The sequence below is a fragment of the Scaptodrosophila lebanonensis genome, unplaced genomic scaffold (genome assembly GCF_003285725.1).
Source record: "Scaptodrosophila lebanonensis strain 11010-0011.00,11010-0021.00 unplaced genomic scaffold, SlebRS2 tig00000024-arrow-pilon, whole genome shotgun sequence".
Taxonomy (NCBI): Eukaryota; Metazoa; Arthropoda; class Insecta; order Diptera; family Drosophilidae; genus Scaptodrosophila; species Scaptodrosophila lebanonensis.
In genome coordinates this window covers 4,997,594-5,014,258 of record NW_022060538.1, presented here as the reverse complement: position 1 = coordinate 5,014,258, position 16,665 = coordinate 4,997,594, and the positions used below count along the sequence as shown (strand labels likewise).

Sequence of the window (16,665 nt, the reverse complement as noted above, 5' to 3'; positions counted from 1 at the left end):
CTTCCTCGCTTGTTTGCTCGTTTCTGCTCCCATTGACCCGTTATCCCATTGTTTTTGTTGCCGTTGTTGTTGCCATATTGTTGATTGTTCTTTTATCTCGTCTCTGTCAATTCGTTGCGTTATATTGCTGCGTTCCATTTGACTTTGGGTTTTGAATTTCCGCAAGCTACGTCTCCGGTTCCCTGCGCTCGCCTGTGCCAATGGGACTTACAGGCGACCAGCATGTGAGATTGAGATGAACGAGTGAGCAGAAATATTGTCACGAATGCCTATATTCATTTTTTTGCCCCATCTCATTACTGGTATCCCATCAAGAACTGAAATGATAAATGACCATCAGTTACAATTGAAAGGTAAAGTTAAGTTCGATTAGATAAAATATTAAAGCTTTCTTAGGCCTGTTATTTATTTAAATTGTAGTTGTCGTCATGCAAATTTTGTATAGGAAACAAGTTTTCTTTAATTGTTATTTATTTTTATTTGTGGATGGACTGTTTAGTGCCGATGCATCTGGGCTTTCAATGTTCATTTCAAGTTAACAGTATGAAAGTAAGTCGGGTTGTGGCTCACGCACCCATCGCTGTGCTATGGCTTGGCAATGTTTTACGCTTATTTGCCACTCTTTCAAGTCAAGCGAGCTGCTGCCTGTGGTGCTGCTGCATTTCCCGGCACATGCCTGCCTGCGTGCCCGCCTTCCCTCCTCGTTCGTCATTTTTGCAGCTTTGTTTTATGCTTACTCGCCATTTCCTAGATAAATACTTGTCAATCAGTTATTAATTGCTTTTCAAATTTATTGAATTGCGGTTTGTTGCTGCCGGTATTTAAAAAGTTTGCCAACGTTACTGCTATTTGCCGTGATTGGCAGCCGCCAGAGCAATAGTTCTCTTCTCTTGTGTTCTGCTCTGGCCCCAACCGCAAGTTTCTGTTTCCACAGCTACTACCAATGAGTTCCCTACTACGATTGCAAGCGCCACTGCCAGGGCATTGGAATTAAATTGAGTTGAGCTCGAGAGCTGGTTCTGCGGCTTTTCATTTATGCTGTTGCTGCCTCGGTTCGAGTAAAAGTTAATTAAGCTGAAATTTTTGCATGTTTGGCAATTTTGAAATGCAATTGGCCCCGAAAGTCAGTCAAGTCAGTTGGAGTCAGTGAAGTCAGTCAGTCGACTGACTAGTCAGTCAAATCAATTGCACACCGGCCAGCAACATTTTGAAACAAATTAGCAGTAAATCGTAATGAAAGACCATAGCATTGAAAATATTTGCAACCATTTGCCATGGCCATGTCAAGCTGCCATGTCCATTTCAAAGGCAAATTTCTTTTGCGGAGCAATTTTGATAGCGCTCGTTAATTGCATTTTCTTCTTTAACGGGCTACACCAACAGCCGACGACGACGACGACGTCAACGTCTACGACTTTCCCATTCCCGATTCTGAATACGACATATACGACGACATTCAACGTGTCAGTTGCCGCACACAAAGTGACATTTAAGCAAAGTGATGAGTGTGCGTGTATGTTTGAGTGTGTGTGTGTGTGTGTGTATATATGAATGTATGTGACTCTATGGCAACTGGCGCATTTGACTGACAAAAACAGGCATGGCAGTACATTCGGAGAAATAACAGGATAAGATTAAATAACCCCATTCAGAGAAAAAGTCATTTAGGCCAATCAACTTAAACAGCAAAGGTATTTATATTGTAGACCACGTTCACTTTATTTCTGATATTACCATCACATAAATACACAACGTACAAAATTTTAACGAATTTTTAAACAAAATTCAAAGGAATTTGTAGTCAAAAAATGTCTTATGCATTATTACGCTATTTTTGTATTAATTCACAGACGTTAAGATGTAATACATTTTTCAAACAAGAAACTTGCTATAAAGGGAACACTTTTGCTTAAAGTACCTTAATAAATGGTAGTTTCTAAATAGCCACTGCTTTTAATTGGCTTTGTGTTAAATATACTTTAAAATTGAAACACTTCTAAAGAAATGCAACAAATTCTTACAATCGGAATTGTAACAAGCTGCTGTAAGATTAGTTGAACAGAAGAACATACATATTCCCAAATTTGAGAAAATTGTTTGGTGTACAATTTTAATAGCTTCTATATCCTTTTATACATTTTTCTTTCTTGCATTTTAATTAAACCCTTTATTAAAAATTATAATAAAACTGAATATATGAAACAGAAAATGTAAGGTAGATTTCTGCTTAGACATTTAAAGATAACAACTTGAAAGCAATGTTTTTTTAAACATATATATTCATTTACATTATGTTGCTTTCAAAATCGGATGCCAAAGTAATTTTTGAAATTCTTTTACATATAATCCAAGGAAGCACGCTTATAAGCAATGGTTTTTTTCTCCAGCCACAAGCAGCCAGCTCGACCTATTTATTTGGCAAAAGCAAATAAGCAACATTTAATGTGTAAAAAACACTCTACAGTAAGACGTTAGAGGAAAAAGCCTTTCAAAATTACAACGATATTTAATAATGAATCTGACACGCTCGGCAATTTTGTTATTATGCCAGCACTATGTAGTCAGAGACTTTATTATTGCTAACTATTTAGGATTTGTTAGGGCAGGCTATAAATCAATATTTTCTATAATTCATAGTTCTTGTAAAATGCAACTAAATCCAAAAAGAGGGAGCTCTAATTCGATAAACCAAACAAATTTAAGCTTAGCAGTGCCATTGTGAATACCCTTCATGTGAACTCTGACTCCATGTAAAAAGCATACCTAGGCCCTATGATATACCTCCCCATGTGCAGAATAAGTGTTACTTTATACCAAGCCATACTTAACTACTATAATTAAACTTAAAGCTGAACAACTACGACTAGTTATCAAATTGCTTCTGACTATGTTCTGCAATTTCATCAAATTCTCGTAACTGCGCTGAAACATTTAGCTGATCTTTTAGTAATAACTGTTGCGGCTTATACGAGTTAAGCTCGCGCAACTGTGACACTCTACTCGTTGTTACCATTGACTACTCAGTAATATTCGAAAGCTCTTTCTAGTGTATTACCTACTAATTATGAATAGAGTATGGTGTTTATGTAATTAAGGAAGCCATTCCGATTTCTCCGGGTGTATAGCAGAGCATCTGCGGAGGCAGTCTGTGTGATATACGAGCATAACTAACAGTGCGCGTGAAAGGTGTGCGACCACAAAACGGTTCACAGTCCTATGGCCCGCGCAACCATTTCTATCTATGCCTGTACGAGTACAAGTATGTGTGTGTGGCAACAACAAAATGCAATTAGCAAATAGATGTGGCAAGAGATTCATGCAGCTGCAACGCGGCTACAGCCGACCACACACTCTTTTCCTACGTGTATGCTGTTGTTGGTGTAGTATGTGTGTGTGAGTTAGTGAAAGCCATTTCATTAAATGCTGCAATGTTTATTAAAATGCACGAAATGCTCGTACTTTTTGCCACAGACAAAAACAGACAGTACACCTAAAACAACAATAAGAACAACAACAGCCAACAATCAACAAAGCTGGCCATGCAATGCTCAGCACTTTGTTGTCGTCATGTTTATGAGACAGTTGCCGCATCAGCAGCAGCAGCAACAGCAGCAGCAGCATCAGCAACAGCAACACAACAACCACATATGCCACATTTTATGTTGTTAGGCACTCAACAGCACATATGAAAGCAATTGACTGCGATTGCCATGAGGAGTCTTCTACTTCTTCTTCTTCTTCTATTATCAACTTCTTGTTCATATTTGGACCATGCATTTAGAGTCAAAATTTTAGAGCGCGCCTGCTTTAGTTTGGTTGCTTGACTTGCCTTTTATGACATTTAAAACGCCTGCAACATATGTAGTATGTTGATGGCTCGTTCCACTTCATGGCTAGCGTTGCTTTTGTTGTTGTTGTTGCTAAGTATTGCATATGTATGTGTGTTGGTGGGTTTGTTCGCGCATCTGGCAACATCTTGTTGAGCTGTCAAAATATGCTTGTTAACAACATTTGTTGCACCGCAACAACCACACAACAGCAACACCAATTGCAAGAGCGCACTAACAACAACTACAACAAAAGCAAACACGTATGTATACGTTGCTGCCATGCATTAGCTTAAACATGTTTACAAGACATCAGCAACTTTTTAATATGCATTGTTGTTGCCTAAGCCTGGACGGCTTTTAGTTGCTGCTGCTTTCCATTTAATTTCTGACAGCAAATTTTTAGTTAAAAGCGACAAAAATAATCATAAAAATTGTTGATGCAAATGCAGCTCCATTTGCCCGTTGTTGTTGTTCATCTTCTTGTTGTTGTCTTTACCCGCCCGCTCTCCTGCCTGCCTGCCTGCCAGCCTCTCTGTATGTTGTTCAACTTTATCTCATTGTAAACTTTCCATAAATAGTCAAGCCAAAGTGAAGGCGCACGTCTGACGACTCTATACGGAAGAGGGCTGTTCACTTATTTTTAGAATCCCAAGTAAATCGTTGCTGACAGATATAATATTTATTAATTGTTTTATGCTTTGGAATGTGTTCCATCTTTTTATTAGTTATGCTTAAAAGCACTCGAGCAGTGCATATTCTTCGAACATTAAAGACCACTTTTGTCAATTAAATCAGTTGCAAATATATCTTGAACTTCAATGAATTAATTATATGTATACATATATCAAGTAAATAAAAGACAAAAACTGATTTTAGATTTATTATTTTTCTGTTACATCTTGGCTTACAAAAATAAGAATAGAATTTATTATATACATATATCAAGTAAATAAAATATTAAAACTGATTTTAGATTTATTACTTTTCTCTTACTTCTTGGCTCAGAAAAATCATTTCCATAGAATAAAAAATATGAGGGCCACGCAATTTCTTATCCGTTAGTTGCCATCGATCCTTCCACTGACTTAAGTCAAACAGATCCAAAAAGACATTTAAACATAAATGTATATTTTCAATAATTCCAAACAAAATATATTTTTTATATCCTAAGTACTTCAAATTTATATTTTGCAGAACTGCTCCCCCTACGTTTCCAAATGACATTAAATTTCGACAATTTCTTTAGAGTTCCGACTACGTTTTCCAGATCCAGTTGATGTGGATAATGTTTCTTTGAAAAATACGGGAATTTGTTTAAAATTTATTGGAAAGCTAAGCCAGTGGTTTGAGGAGAGATGTTGAGCACCATTTTAGAATGTAATGAACGAACCTCGTTCTTATGCCTGCGTGTTGATACATATATTGCGCGTTTGTGTGTGTGCCTGTGTGTGTTGACCGAGCGACCGCCTTGGGCGTGCGTTTGTCTAATAGATCAGCATCAGCAGCAGCTCAAATGTGTTTTCAGGCCATTTATCATCTGGCCGCTGTCTGCAATTTCAACGAGCACATGGGCGGGCGGCCTCTGCTTCAGCTCCTGCTGCTGCTGCCTGCAATGTTGCAGCCTCGCCATGTTGGCTGTGGCATTGCTCATGTTGCAACTTGCAGCAGTGGCCACAAGCAGCAGCTAGTTAGCTGAAATTCGAGCGGCGGCATCTCATTTTATGCAGCTCGCATGCGCGCACAAGGTGTCTGAATTTCAACGCCCCGGTACGAGCTCTTCCGGCTGCAGACAGTCTGGACAGTCTCTGGCTTTGGTTCTGGTTCGGGCTCTTGCTCTGGCTATGCTGGAGCTGCAGCTGGAGCTGGAGCAGGACTGGGCCAGAGTCTGAGTCTGGCTAACCGCTAATGTTGCTGACGGCTGCTAACCAGCTTGCAGACTTTTTATTTCATTTTTGTTAGCCTGCTGGCTTTTTCTTCATTTACGCTGAAATTATTTTGCATAAATCATTTTAATGTTGCGTGATTTTTAGCGCGCCCGTTGTGCTTGTTATTGTTGTTGTTGTTGCTGCTGTTTGTTAAAAGGCCTTTTAGCGCGCGTGGCCGTCACTTAAAATTTTGCACATTAAAAAGACAAGGACAACAGCGGGACAACAGGACATCGCGGATAGCGGTAACAGCGGTTGACATTCAAGTTAAAGTTTGTATTCCTGTTGCTTTTTTCTTGTTTGGAGTTTATTTAACATATTTTAAAGTTAAATTTAATTCAGCGTCTGTTACACAGCTGCCGACTTACTTACAAGTAAACACAAAGGCGGCCAACCAGACAGAGAGACAGACGGACAGACTAACTGACTGAATGACACTTCATACATAATACGTAGGCCTTATAATTACGGGCAGGCATAACATTTACATAAGCTCTCCGGCCGTACTTAAATGCGTCATACAGCTGGAAATATTCAGATCAAAGCGCACAGCAGCCGCACACATATACATACTTGTACAGTGAAGCCTATGGAATACGGCATTTCGCTAAATAAACAGCTTTTTAAAGAAATAACCTATTATTCTGAAATGCAAATATATTGACATTTTTTCAGAGTTAAAGGCGACCGGCAGCCCACCAAATATCTGCTATGCATGCAAGGATTTCAGATTTAATGAGAAAAACATGTTGTGTAAAGTCATATTGAAACATATGGTGCCCCTCAGCTTGTTTTATGCACTGCGTACTTTTTTATTCGAAACAATCAATGTTTGCAGTTTCGTTTTGTATTGTTTAACGAAAAGTCAAAGTCAACAAGTATGTACTCCGCTTGCCAAATAACAATTTAAAAAGGTCACTCGAAACGAATGCTGCACGGTATTACGAGAATAAGACCTGAAAGGCCCCCAACTCGTTTTGAAACGTAAGTGACAAGAGATACATTGTATAGAAAATCAAAGCCAAACATTTACTATACTTTCAGCTTCGAAACTTGTATAGTAGTACTATGTCACGATACATGATTTAAGTCCTTAAAGTATATTTCTATGATTCATTAATATCATTTACAGTTTTATTTCACAATTGTTTTCAATTGACTGACTCGAGGCTAGAATTGGTTCAACATTTCGTGCACAGTTACAAAACTGTAGAACCTCCTTTAAGTGGTAAACATGCTACGGCAATTACGAATAATTGCACAAAATGTAATGTAAGATGAATAATGAAACAAAGTGATTATATTGTAAACTTGATATTTTAGACGCTGTTTTCTTTTTGCGGCTCACAACCAAATCAATAAATTATAAAACGGCTTACTTTTTCTCAAAAATCAACATTTTAAGCTTTTTACTCAATTCACTGTGCATATTTAATACCATTAGCTATTATTATTTACTAATTGTATTTAATAAACAGATTTAGTACCTGTTTATCATTTCACTAATTTTCATTGTAAAATAATATAAAATAATCATTTAAACAAAAATTCCTTAAAGTAAGTATACTTTCCATCGAAAACGGATAGGATGAAATAGGGTCATGCACTTCTTTTATGATAGTGTGCTAACATAGGCGTAGAAGGAAGAAAGCACTTATCCCCAATTAGCGAGCCACCAAGCGGAGTTGTATGCACCACCTGCACTCTCATCCACCCCTCCCAGGTGTACGTGACGAAAAGGAGGAACACACGGACACGACCAAAACCAAAAAATTATAAAATTTAGTAAATGCTGACCTGTAAAGTAATATATTATTTATTTGTAATTTATAAAATATTTTATTCATTTCAGGAATTAACAAATAAATTCTGGGCAAGCTATTTATTCTAAATGCAATTTTCACGAAATTCCTTCGATATATAAACCGGCTTATTGGCTCTTAAAACATTTGCCTACGTTTTTGGCTTCTCAAGAGCACAACAGGCTCTCAAAAGCAGTATTTACTGTACACACGAGCACGACATGCCGGAATCCAGCCACACACACACACACACACCCACATACACACACCCACATACACACACCCACATACACACACCCACATACACACACCCACATACACACACCCACATACACACACATGTATGCTTTTGAAGTTCCATCCATCCAGCCATCCGTCCCGCTCTTAGCTCATTTTAGCTTTGAGTTGGCACTCGCAGGAATTATATCTTTCAGTTCGCAGCATAAATGATACTTTGTTGTGGTTGTTGTTGTCGCCGTCAATATGTGTGGTATTATTGTCGATGTTGTTGTTAAACATGCCACAATCCACAAAAAAAATGAAGTAAACGAATGTAAAAAGAAGAAGAAAAAGAAACGTACACATTCATTAGTATTAGCATCGTTAGATTTGTTGCCTCTCCGCTGCCATTATGGCTGTGGCTGTTAGACATTTTTATATGTCTCGTCTATAGTACATAATAGCTTTTCCAACTTACGCCATCAACTTTGGGCCTGCAGCGCGATCTTTGCAGGAAACGCATTATGACGGGCGGCATATGTTCCTTGTACATCGCATATTGCCGCAATACGAATTTGCAGCCACTGAAGTGCACACATTGGCCAACGTTTTTGTCGGGCGTCTGGCAACTTTTCTCTGCACGCACGTACGCACATACACACACATATATATATATATATATATATATATATAAGAACATATATGTATATGGATATATATTTATATTTATATGTATAATCAATAGGGTAAGTCGCCGGGCGGCATGTAATGCTTACGTGTGTGGCACAAAGTTGGCAACAAGATGATGAAGCAGCAAAAAATCAATCGAAATGTGCGCCGCATTTTGAATTTAAAATTCTAAGACGACGCCTCAGTCGCTCCTCTCCTGCCTAATGTCTGATGTCTTATGTCTGATGTCTGATGCTTGATGCCTCAACCTGCTGCCTAATATTTCTGTTGCTGTTGCTGTTGCTGCTGATGCTGATGATGTATTAAAGTCGCATTAAATTCTTAGATGCTTTAAGCTTTCGCTGCTCACTCTGCTGGATTTGGATTTTTTCTTTGCACTGTTTGCTCACTGGCAGGGCTGGCAGCAGATTGTTGCTCAAGTAAACAGCTTGAGCAACTTTTGATAAGACCGACGCGCTCCGCCAACAACGGCATCTAAGGCTGAGGCTAAAGCTGAAGCAGAAGCTGCGGCAGTGGCAGTGGCAGCGGCAGCAGGCCGACGCTTATCGGCGTGCAAAACAAGAGGCCAAAAAAATATGTACATAATATGTAAACAAATACACACGCTCACATATAGTAGAGCTTTCCGTCCATAAACACATGTTTAAGGCAGCGCGTACCAGTTCGAACCTATGCAGGGCACGGCGTACCACACAGTGGTGGCGCCGCGACGGGTTGACGCGGGATTTGGTGATGGGGTGATGGGGCAGCTGGATGGGATAACATGGGATGGGGTGGAAGTGGGAGCGGAGGGGACTGACGCCGAAGTTAACAAAAGGAAATGGAAATTTATTATACATATATGTAGATATATTGCAAAGTTGAAAATGAATTTTAAGCGCTGGAAAAATACATGCATGTGTTTTCTTTTTTTTCGTTTTTCTTTTACATACACGCTGTCTCAAATGCTTAGATACGTCTGCATGTGTGTTGGTGATGGAGGAAGTGGAGCAGATAGGCGTGCGGCGCCAATGAGCAGGTCTAACAACTTTTCAATTAGAGTATTTGCTCGACAAGGCCAACCCACCGCCTCTGACTGTGCATAAATAAGTATTTTCGATCAAGCCCCTCAAATTTCAATGCAATTTAAAATTTATGAGGTGTTTCTTTTGATAAATGATTTAATTGGAATTGTTAGGCGCCATCAAATGCTGCCAAATATCTTCTATGTACAAAGACATTGGGTAGAATAAATACTTGACTACGGTTCTTGGAGGACTTGTAATCGTGTCTGCATTCGGTCGTTAGCCATTTTCTTCACTTCTAAGCTTAAACTCAAGCTTACTTATTCAGTATTATGGCCGTTCCCCGAACTTAAAATGAACCGCCACACCAACAACTGCCTGCCATTACATCAAAACAGACTGGCCAGGTCAGTAACCTATAGCTTGTAACTTGCCGACTTGATGGGATGCTTGGCTTGACCGCCACATATCTGCAATCCCGACTCTTAGTCTGACCTCCTTCATCACTTGCTTCTGATGCCATTTTGTGGCCTTTGTGTTAAAGTGTGGCCTACATTTAGATATCGAATCAGCTATGTTATGTCAGCATTTAATAATCAGAAATCTGCCAATAGCTTATTATTAAACAATTTATTCAGTTAGTTGCTTATACGTTTATTTATAATAAATACCTGATTAATTTACAATAGCTCTTTAAATATAATTAGTAATATAGAAATTGCATGTATTTTAAAATGGGTCGTCAAGAAGAACCGACACAGAAAAATTATGTACAAGTAGTTGCTTGAATGTATGGAAAATACTGCAAATATAAATAATGTTGGCGCAGATGCTGCTTTAGATTAAGATAGTTTAAGAGAATTATTTGAATTTTAGTTTAGGGCGAAAAGAGAGCGCGAGAGCGGCCGTTTGCGGACGTCGCCTCGCGCCCTTTTTTCGCCGCCTTAGGCTTAGTTTAGCATGTAAGCCTAATTTGAAGTCAGTTGAAAAACCGAACTAAATAGAAGCACAATCGCACAATCGTTTCGTCATTTTCGATATTAAAGTCAGAATTAAAAGCAAGCGTCCCATCTTTGTTTAAATAATTTATATAAAATAATATAAATTTTCATTGGCGCCCGAGCAGGGACTTGCTTGTTTTTTTTAATTAAAAATTTTAATTTGTGCGGAACCGCGTCGGTCGTGTTGTTGTTGCTGCACTGGGGATTGTGTGTGTTGCTGTCACGTCACTGGATTATTGGAGGATGAGTCAAGTCGACCAAAGGGAAGTTCCTGAGCCAAAGTCGACTTCACAGGTACTGTGCTAAAGTTTGAAAGCGGAATTTAACCAGCGAATTGCTTATTTCGGCCTTCAACTTTCAACCTTTGGCACATACGTGACCATAATATAATACGGTAGATAGTTGAGCATAATTAACACAAATATAAATCGCATGTCGTACTAATATTAAATAAAAGTGAACCGCTATAGGCAATTATTTAAAGTGCCAATTTATTGTCGTTTGATTTTGTTATACATACATACAAACATAAATATACATAGCCACTTTTACATACGGCATCCCCCCCACGTCAATCTCAGCCAACCGTCGGCAGTTTTCGTTTGTTGCTTGCTCTCGTTGTTCTCATCAAATCCGCCGTTGTCGTTATTACATATGTAAATATATACCGACATACTCGCATACATAACATAGCTAATACATTGCTGTCGTGTTCGCGGTTAAGCTGCTGCATTTTTTGTTTGCCTGCGCTTCGCATAATACATGCATAAGAATTAGCTGTTCTGCTAACGCACACAAGGCATTTGTATTAGAATTATTCTTTTCGTTTGTCGCCACATTCGCTGCTGCTTCCAAAAGTATTGCCTTCGACGGTCAGTCAACTGCAGTTCTTCTCGTTTTCGTTCGCACTGCTAGACGACCATCTGTTGCGCTCCCCTACACTTGCTGAGAACAGCATATTATTTTCGATTTCTCGTTTGTCACTCGACAATTTTCGTTCGATCAAAGTTTAAAACTTTAAATCAATATGAGTAAGGACTTGATCGAAGAACTTAAAAGGAAGCGCGAGGGCTGTATGAGGAGTATATGTCGTATGCAACGGCAATTAAAAGAAGGCTCGATTTCGTTAGAGCCAATCGAGTTAGAATGCAGGTTAGAGCTTCTAACAACTCATATAGAAACTGCAAATATATTGCAAAGCAAAATTGAAGCAAAAGATACAGAAGATGACTACCGTGAAGAGTTGGAAGAAACTTGCATTATGACCAAATCCTTATTAAAAGGCCAGCTGGAAAAACTAAGAAGAAAAAGCATCGACAATTCAAGTTCGGCAAACGGTATTGCACCGCCTACTTCAAAAAAGCCAAGGTGTCGATTGCCAGCGGTCGCTCTTCCAACTTTTAGCGGCAAGCATTCTGAATTTAAAAATTTCATGAGTCTTTTTGAAACTTTTGTTCACAATGATGACACACTGCATGATATTGAAAAATTCAATCACTTAATATCATGTTTGGCTGGTGACGCTTTAGGCACAGTTCGCGCCTTCCAAGTGACGGAAGACAATTATAGCAAAGCCATTGAAAGTCTAAAGCGGGTGTACGATAATGACTGCCTAATATTTTTCGATAACATATCGACACTTTTCAATCTGCAAAAGATTTCCCAGCCATCTGCGTCAGCTTTGAGAAGCCTGATCGACACAGTGTCGGCCACCTATGACTCACTTCTGTCAATTGGTGACGACAAGAAAATCGCTAATGCCATTTTAATTTATTTAGTTATGGGCAAAGTCGATCCTACCACAAAAAAGAAGTGGGAAGAGCAGCTCGACTACACAACGCTCCCACTATGGCGAGATTGTGAGACTGCTCTTAACAGACGCTACCAGCATATTGTTGCTGAAGAAGCTAGTAAAGCTCAAGCGAAGGGCAGCCAGTCGAGCAATAACACTCAGACTCAAAAAGTAAAAAATGCTAGCAGGATAAATCATTCGTTCGTTGCTGCCAAAAACGAACAGAATAACCTTTGTCAGTTTTGCAATTCAGCTGACCATTCGATTGGCAATTGCCAGGCATATATTGCCTTGTCAGTGCAGCAAAGGTTTGACTTCGCTAAAGGTGCGCCTTTGTGCATAAACTGTCTCCGACGAGGCCACACAGTAGCGAAGTGTAAGGCAAAGAAATGTAGCGTGTGCCAACGTTCTCATCACACACTGCTACATATTTATACTGCTAGCACAAATCTTGCATTACCACCACCCTCTCAGCCACCACATCTTCAAGATAGCTCTTCCACTTCGCATGCCATGCATGCGACTGCTTCGGATAGAGTGGTTCTTGCAACAGCAGTCGTGAGCGTTAAAACGAAAAGTGGCGATTTCGTTTTAGTAAGAGCATTGTTAGATTCTGGGTCACAAGTCAACTTTGTGACTGAGGATCTAGCTCAAAAGCTACAGCTCAGACGAGAGGATACGTGTATGGTCTTGCGCGGCATTGGAGACACTAATGCGCGTGCCAAGAAAAGAATTCATACAGTGGTGAAGTCGCGTGTCAATTGTAGCGAGTTTTCCGCAGATTTTTGGATCTTGGGTTCGATTTCTGGTTATCATCCCGATCAAGCGCTGAACACCAGCGGGTGGAGGGTCCCCAAAAATATTCAATTGGCCGATCCTCAATTCCATAAGCCGCAAAAAATTGATATGCTAATTGGAGCAGAGTCATTCTTCGACTTATTGTCGGTGGGCCAAATAAAGCAAGGCCCTGAGTCTCCCACATTACAAAAAACGCTTCTCGGCTGGATAGTGTCAGGCAGATGCTCTACTCAACCTACAACGAGTATAGAAGGAGCAGTGAATTTAAGTTGCCAAGAAGAACAATTACTTTCGATAGACTCAACGATACAAAAGTTTTGGTCCATTGAGGACTTGCCTAATAATTCGAAAGTTCTCTCACCTGAGCAACAGCTTTGTGAACAACACTTTGTTGATAATACAAAAATCTTGTCGTCTGGTCGATTTCAGGTACGGTTACCTTTTAAATCTGACCCAAAAAATCTTGGCTCATCGTATGAAATTGCGAAACGTCGTTTTTTGTCGCTTGAAAGGAGGTTGTCAAAAGACCCTCAAATGAAAAGCATGTATCTGGAATTTATGGACGAGTATGTTTCGCTCGGTCACATGTCCTCAACGGACAACAAAATTCCAGATACTCCACACTATTTTATTCCGCATCAGTGTGTCCTGCGGCCTCAAAGCACGTCGACCAAGTTACGTGTCGTTTTCGATGCCTCTTGCCGCACGTCCACTCAGATTGCGTTGAATGATACCTTAATGGTCGGTCCAACAATTCAGGAGGAGCTTTATTCTACGCTGCTTCGTTTTCGTTTGCGAAAGTTCGCCTTAGCGGCAGACATTAAAAAAATGTACCGTCAGGTGATGGTGCACGAAGCAGATAGAAACTATCAGCTCATAGTGTGGCGAAGAGATCCGTCTGAGTCTTTGAAAATCTTCAGGTTAAACACTGTAACATATGGCACGTCGCCAGCTCCGTTCTTGGCGGTGCGGTGTTTAACAAGGCTGAGTGAAATGGTCCGTTCCTCACATCCAACAGCTGCTGAAGTTATTCGGAGCGACTTTTATGTCGACGATATGTTAACTGGTGCTGAAAGCGTTGAACAGCTAAAAAAGCTTCGAGCAGAAGTGTCGCACGTTCTTCAAAGTGCAGGCTTCGAATTGGCAAAGTGGTTTTCGAACTGCTCGGAACTGTCCGCTTTTGATAGCACAGTTATTCCAGTAGCCACAGTCGACTCAGACCCAACCAAAACGCTCGGCGTTATGTGGTTGCCGAAGGAAGATGTATTTCAGTTCCAGTTGGAAAATTCCTTCCTAGATCTCCACTCGACAAAACGGAACATATTATCGGTGACTGCCAGGCTTTTCGATCCTCTGGGCCTTCTTTGCCCGCTGATCACCAAAGCAAAAATGTTGCTGCAAGATTTGTGGCTACAAAAACTAGATTGGGACGAATCCATCCCTGAGAATCTTCATACAGTTTGGGACTCATTTAAGCAGAATTTGTTGAACCTCAGCGATATTCAAGTCCCTAGATTCGTCCATACAGATACGCAGTCACCCATTCAAATACATGCGTTCGCCGATGCCTCAATGCGAGCTTATGGCGCCTGTATTTATGTTCGTGTTTCGACTGCGAATGGTTGGAAAGTGTCCCTTTTGACCTCAAAATCCAAAGTAGCTCCACTCAAGACGAAAACTTTGCCTCGTCTTGAGCTGTGTGCAGCTCACCTTCTCGCAGATCTTTTTCGTCAAGTCCGCCCGTTGCTTAATTCTCCAATAGACAAGATAGTTATGTGGACTGACTCGGAAATAACGCTCCACTGGATCAAGTCGCATCCGTCGGCATGGTCAGTTTTCGTTTCAAACAGGGTTTCTCAAATCCAAGAGTGGTCCGAGAATGCAACGTGGCGACATGTCCCAACGAAATCCAACCCAGCAGACATCGTGTCCAGAGGATGTAATGTAGACGAGTTGCGTAGCTCCATTTGGTTTACAGGGCCACCCTTCCTCATGGAATCGGAAGAAAATTGGCCTGTGAATGCTCACTTCGAGCCGCCTAAAAATTCAGCTGCCCTAGAAATTCGTAAGTCTGCTGTAGTTTTACTCGCAGATCGGCAAGCCAATTATATTCTCGAAGTTATCGAAAGCTACTCGTCACATTCAAAATTGCTGAGGGTGTTCGTTTGGGTTTTTCGATTTATACAAAGGTGCAGAAAAGTCTCGAAGCCCTTTGATCCTATAGCCAAGCCAAGCGAACTCAATTTGGTATTCAACAAAATTGTTCAAGTCATCCAGAACAATGAGTTCGGTGACGAAATCGACAAGGTTCGAAAAAAGAGAACACTTAACGCTAACTTACAGCGTCTGAGTCCATTTCTACATGAGTTTAGAGAAGACGGTTTCTTGTTTTCCTTGCTGAGAGTGGGGGGAAGATTATTAAATGCTCCTATCCCGTATGAAGCCAAGTTTCCGTTGTTGCTTTCTAAAAAGTCGCAATTCATAAGATCGTACGTATCTTATTTGCATGTGTCAAATTGCCATGCTGGCCCTAGATCGCTGGTGAGCCTGCTTCGTGAGCGAGTTTGGCTGGTTAACGCTCAGGAAGTGTGTCGCCGAACAGTACGTTCGTGCATCCTCTGCTTCAAATGGAAGCCCCGGTTGGCCTCCCAAGTAATGGGAAATCTTCCGGCAGACAGGCTCCAGCCGTTCCACCCGTTCGAAGTATGTGGTGTTGATTTTTGTGGCCCTATAAGCACAACGCTCCGCATCCGTGGCAAGCCACCGTATAAGTCGTACGTGGCTCTTTTCGTTTGTTTTGCCTCGAAAGCGGTTCACTTAGAGCTTGTATCAGATCTAACCACTGATGCTTTTCTCTTGGCTTTTGAAAGGTTCGTCGGCAGGAGAGGCGTCCCTCGCAAAGTTTACTGCGACAACGCAACGAACTTCGTGGGAGCCGACAGGAAGCTGCAGGAGTTCCGAGCAAGATGGGAGAAGGAGGCGGAAGGCGTACGCGAATTCGCATCAAGAAAAGGATGCGAGTTTGCGTACATACCACCCAGAGCGCCTCACTTCGGCGGTCTATGGGAGGCAGGTGTCAAGTCTGCAAAGCACCTGTTCCTACGGACGGTGGGCAATGCGCTCCTGACCGCAGAAGAGCTCGGAACACTCCTGGCGAGCGTCGAGGCCGTGCTGAACTCTCGGCCACTGGGACCACTCAGCGCGGACCCCAGCGACGGCGAGGCGCTAACCCCGGGCCACTTTCTGATCGGGCGGCCTCTTCTGGCGACTCCAGCTCCACCGCTCCCGGACATCGACAGCCAAACCTGCTTAAGGCGATGGCGCAATGCCTCGTGTCTCAAGCACAGGTTTTGGCAGCGATGGTCCCGGGAGTACATTTCGAGCCTCCAGGTGCGAGCGAAGTGGTTCCAGGAGGAACCCAACGTCGTCGTGGGACAACTCGTCGTGGTGGCCGAAGACAACGTGCCGCCACAAAAGTGGATACTTGGCAGGGTCACCACAACTCACGCCGGGACAGACGGGAAGGTGCGGGTGGCCGACGTCGCCACGAGTAGTGGCAATCTACGGAGGGCTATTCATCGGCTGGCGCCATTGCCCGTTGAAG

The 16,665-nt window shown here is 41.3% G+C and overlaps 1 protein-coding gene across 1 annotated transcript; it reads right to left on the bottom strand.

The window, feature by feature from the left end:
- Positions 1-7,946: 7,946 nt before the first annotated feature.
- Positions 7,947-9,993, bottom strand: LOC115621956. Its single transcript, XM_030515803.1, has 3 exons — positions 9,966-9,993; positions 8,255-8,412; positions 7,947-8,009 (listed from the first exon to the last, which is right to left on the bottom strand). Exons 1-3 carry the CDS (start codon positions 9,991-9,993, stop codon positions 7,947-7,949), a joined length of 249 nt encoding a protein of 82 aa, XP_030371663.1.
- Between the last annotated feature and the right edge of the window lie 6,672 nt (positions 9,994-16,665).